The 4,600-nt window shown below is 41.3% G+C and overlaps 1 protein-coding gene across 1 annotated transcript; it reads left to right on the top strand.

Annotated features, from left to right (window-relative positions):
- The first annotated feature begins 241 nt into the window (after nucleotides 1-241).
- Nucleotides 242-4,395, top strand: LOC142945241 (deoxyribonuclease-1-like). Its single transcript, XM_076086660.1, has 7 exons — nucleotides 242-379; nucleotides 1,104-1,192; nucleotides 1,354-1,440; nucleotides 3,288-3,385; nucleotides 3,773-3,885; nucleotides 3,991-4,142; nucleotides 4,221-4,395. Exons 1-7 carry the CDS (start codon nucleotides 242-244, stop codon nucleotides 4,393-4,395), a joined length of 852 nt encoding a protein of 283 aa, XP_075942775.1.
- Nucleotides 4,396-4,600: the final 205 nt, after the last annotated feature.

The following is a 4,600-nucleotide window of genomic DNA, read 5'->3' as shown; positions in this document are numbered from 1 at the left end:
AAGCAGCACATGAAACGCCGGGTTGCCGACTCGCTTTGGGATAAACTTCCGGGAATAGAGATCCTGCTGCGTGTGTGCAGGTGTTGGTGTGTCTCTGACTCCCACAGCAGGGCAGAGAGTCTTTCAGGCTCCTCTAGCATGCAGAATAACTATTACATGCTAACTGTCCATGTGTCATGAAATCAAGATTTAGGATGATGTATTTTAAATATACACACTAATGTGACCTCTTTGGCTCAGGATGCGTTGGGTGTGTGTGTTGGGCCTCTTGTCGGTCCTGCTGCATCTGTCTACCTCCCTGCTGCTGGGAGCCTTCAACATCCAGTCATTTGGAGACAAGAAATCCAAAGACGTGACTCTCATGAATTACATCAGCACGGTCTGAAAATGTTTTTTTGTTTTTTGCATCCAATATTCCTTTTTTCTAAGACTGTATCTCATCGATATGAAGAGGATATATTTTGAACAGCGCTGAGTAACGTTAAAATACCACGAGGTTTACCCGAGAGCTGACCTCCCTTCAATTGCAATAAGTTGGTAGCACATTAGAAAGCACATTAGAAGTATGAGCATGTCGTTAGATTTAGTTACAATACTGTATTGTTCAGAGGCTTTAGGAGATTAAAGGGGCACTCCAGCTATTCTTTTTCAAATCCATAAAGTTGGGGGACTCACAAGAGGTAGATTCAAATAAATTGTAATAAATAAATAAAAATGGATCCTACATTTCCCATAATGTCATTTACTGACTTTGGTCTTTGTTAGTATTTGATAACAACAAAGATTAAATAAATGAAACAAGTTATATGGGGGCAAGTGATAAAAAAAAAAAAACATTAACGTTGAACCCTGTTATGACCAGTGAAGCTTTTAAGTGAGTAATTAGTGAAGTACCCCTTTATTAACAATAACAATAACCATCACAGATTATTTAATTTGAGTGGAAAAGGAGATGTTATGTTGGTTCACCTCTTTTAGTTCTGTTTCTCTTTGTTTCAGGAGAACTCTACTTGAATGGAATGAAACTAAACAGACCACGAATATAATAAGACGGCACTGCAGCAAGAACTCTAATCAGATATGTGTTGTTTTCTGTTTCTCAGATTGTCTGTCGCTACGACATCATTCTGATCCAGGAGGTCAGAGACCCGGATCTGGAAGTGACCACAAGACTCATGACGGCCGTCAGCAAGTTAGACTAACCACACACCTTATATAGTGCTTATATTACTACACACAGAATATAGTGACCTTCTGTAGAAGTTAAGTTGGACGGCTCATGAACTCACATTATGATTTGAGACAAACTAAATGATGCTCTACATCTGTGTGTGTTTGTGTGTGTTTACGCAGTCGTTGTCCTCAGTTGGTGTACAAGTACGTCGTCAGCGAGCCTCTGGGTAAAACTTCCTACAAGGAGAGATATCTCTTCCTCTACAGGTAAACAGAGAGAGGCAAAAACAACCGATCCTCTGCAGGAATCCTCCGTTGAGACCCCACATCAGTGACTAGAAAAGAAACTATTTATCTTTTAAAGTTATACTTCAGATCTGCACAGTGTCTTTGTCCTTATTGTCAGCGATTAGTGCCAGAAAACTACTCATGTAAAAGTAGCCAACATTACAATTCAAATACTCAACTACAAGCATTCAACATCATAAGTATTATCAGAAAAACATAAAGTATCACAAGTATAACCACATAATGCAGCAGACTGAGCCCTGTCAGAGTAATAGATTACAATGCTAGATTATTATTGTTAGCTGGTCTTGGTGGAGCCAATTTGAACTAATTGATATACTGTTGGACAGTTTAATCTGTACCAATGCGTCATGTTACAATGTATGTTACATGTTTTATGTGAAAGCACAATCTGAGAAGTAACCTTAAGTAAAGTAACTGAAGTAAACCTTCATTGTAAATATTTGCCTCTGAGATGTAGTGGGGCGGACGTATTTAGTAACAGGAAATGGAAACACTCAAGTACAAGTAACTCAAATAGTACATGTGTATAGCATCCAAAACTTGCAGCAGAATGTAAACCTTAAGTTGACACGTGTTTCTGGTCCTATGCACATAGCTCACACACTGCTCGTAGGTGAAAGCAAAACAGGTTTTATTGATCCAATTTCCCTCGTACAATTTGGTGAAACAACTTCCTTTCTTCCTAAAAGTATCGCTGTTTATCTGGACACACTCAAAGAGTCCACAGATTAATCCACAGATTGTTCCACAACATAATCCACATAACACGGTTACTCCCCACCACTGGTTGTTATGAAAGATGGTTCAGTACAGATATTAGCAGATCAGAGTTTAAGGTAAATATGGGTGATCATGTGTCACATGCTGTGCTAGAAAACTCTACACTTTTGACAGCTTTTCGTGCCATCAAATGCAATTTCTCAACAAAGGCACTTAAAGGGCCAGTGTGCAGGATTTAGGAGCATCTAGTGGTGAGGTTGCAGATTCAAACCAACTCAACGCCTCTTCGCTCATCCCTCCTTTTACAAGGATGTCGGAAAACTACAGGCGCCTTCAGGTAACACAAAAAGCCAGCGTTTGGTTTGTCCATTCTGGGCTACTGTAGAAACACGGAGGACTCTGTGAAGAAGACACACTCTCTATGTAGCTATGAAAGACTCATTCTAAGCTAACAGAAACGCAACGATTCATAGTTTCAGGTGATGAAAACATGCAACAAACATCACTCTGCCAATAGATCCCCCAAAATCCTACACACTGTTCCTTTATGAATGCAAATGACTTGCAGATGTGTTGTGAAAAATTTAAATCCATTTGAAATTCCCATTTTATATGGAATGTCACATAATTGCATAACATGCACAATATACAGCATAGCCCAGCATACTATCTACTATATAAATAGCCCACTTTAAAAACACCAAACACATCATGAAATCTAATTTCTGCAAAGAATACTGATGAATACAGAGTATGTTTTGGTCCAGCTGTATTTAGTAATACAGACTTCCTTTGGTAATAATTAAACTTAAATTTGTTGGGCAAAAAAAACAGCAAACATGACACATCTGCACATTACATTCATCCATTCACACATTCAGGACCGGTCAAGCTGCTCCCGAGTGGTCACAGGACCGATAAACGACGATGTTAAACAACTTGTGAAAATGCTCCAGCAATGCTGTGAATAGCTGACTACAAGAAAGAGTTGATGAACTTTAACCGCTTTTTGAAGACTACTTCAAAAGCAATGTGTTTACAGGAAGTGAGAGATGTGGTTAAGTACTATCTTTCCTCTGCAGGAAGTCGATGGTGTCCGTGTCTAACTACCACTCCTACATAGACCCTCACGGACGCTTCAGCCGGCCGCCCTTCATCGCTGAGTTCTCCACACACACCGGTAGGCTCTGAAAGAGTGCGGCAAAGAACAGAGAGCGATAACTCTTCCTCACTGTAGGACGCCAGTGATGTAGATTGCCTCTCTCGTTAGGCGACCAACTGAGAACTAAACACCAGACGTGTGTGAGAGATTCTGAGGTCACGATCCGTTGGTCACCAAGGCCCCTTTAGAAAATGTTTTGTCTTCAGTTGAATTCTGACTGCCATACAGTATTTATGTCCGCCAAATAGGGCCGGCAACTCTGTGCTGCCACATTTAAAAGACAGTGAGCTCACTTTTTTGTTGTATGAATCATGTCTGCCATATCCAAAACATCAACTTGTCTCTTGTCATCTCGCATTTCCGTCTTCGTTCACTCACTCCTTTCTCCTTCCTCCTGTTTTATAGCTGTGGGGAAGTTTGTTCTGATCCCCCAGCACACCTCTCCAAGCGACGCTGTGCTGCAGATCGATGCCCTCTATGACGTGGCGACTGATGTCAACACCTGCTGGAACACCAATGTGAATGTTCTCCTCCAGAAAACACAATTATTTTTTTTTAAAACTGGATGATTAATTTGTTATACGAGATGGAGATGGTTGAAACTATTTCTGCTCTCCCTGCAGAACATCGTGCTGCTGGGCGACTTCAACGCTGGCGGCACTTACGTAAGAGACTCCGACTGGCAGAAGATCCGCCTCTTCACGGACAAGAGTTTCCACTGGCTGATCACCGACAATGAGGAAACTTCAGTGAAAACCGGCTACCCTTATGACAGGTGCACACACACACACACACACACACACACAATCAGGTGTACAGACTCTAAAATCCACTCCTCTTCCTGTATCTGCAGGATTGTGGTCACTGATGACATGATGAAGAATGGAGTGATGCCTGGCAGTGCTAAGGTCTACAACTTCATGTCGGTCTTTCGTCTCACCTTGGACGAGGTAAAAACAACTTTAGCTTTAACTCTCTGTGATAGAATTCACATCAGTTGCAATTTACAAAAAGACCGGGTCTATTAAGAGCAGTTTAACACTTTCATGTTTTCACCATAGAAATAAATGAAGGAGTAGAACGGACATAGAACTAGGCTCTGGCTCGGTGCTACAGCGGGTCGTCCTTCAATCAGAGGATGGCTCCTGAAAGCTGTGCCTTCAGTGTATGTGTGGGATGAATGTCAGTTAGTCCTGAATGCTTAGTCCTGATGGACAGGTGACATTTTGCATG

Source organism: Anarhichas minor, unplaced genomic scaffold, assembly GCF_050575085.1.
Source record: "Anarhichas minor isolate MPS153535 unplaced genomic scaffold, ASM5057508v1 ptg000007l, whole genome shotgun sequence".
NCBI classification, from domain to species: domain Eukaryota; kingdom Metazoa; phylum Chordata; class Actinopteri; order Perciformes; family Anarhichadidae; genus Anarhichas; species Anarhichas minor.
Note: the sequence above shows the minus strand (reverse complement) of the source record. Positions and strands in the feature narration are given on the sequence as shown.

Excerpts from the sequence above, each read along its gene's own strand:
- LOC142945241 (XM_076086660.1), top strand. The coding sequence starts at position 242 with ATGCGTTGGGTGTGTGTGTTGGGCCTCTTGTCGGTCCTGCTGCATCTG. Across the intron at positions 380-1,103 it reads TCATGAATTACATCAGCACG|ATTGTCTGTCGCTACGACAT; the intron begins GTCTGAAAATGT and ends TCTGTTTCTCAG. Across the intron at positions 3,886-3,990 it reads ACACCTGCTGGAACACCAAT|AACATCGTGCTGCTGGGCGA; the intron begins GTGAATGTTCTC and ends CTCTCCCTGCAG.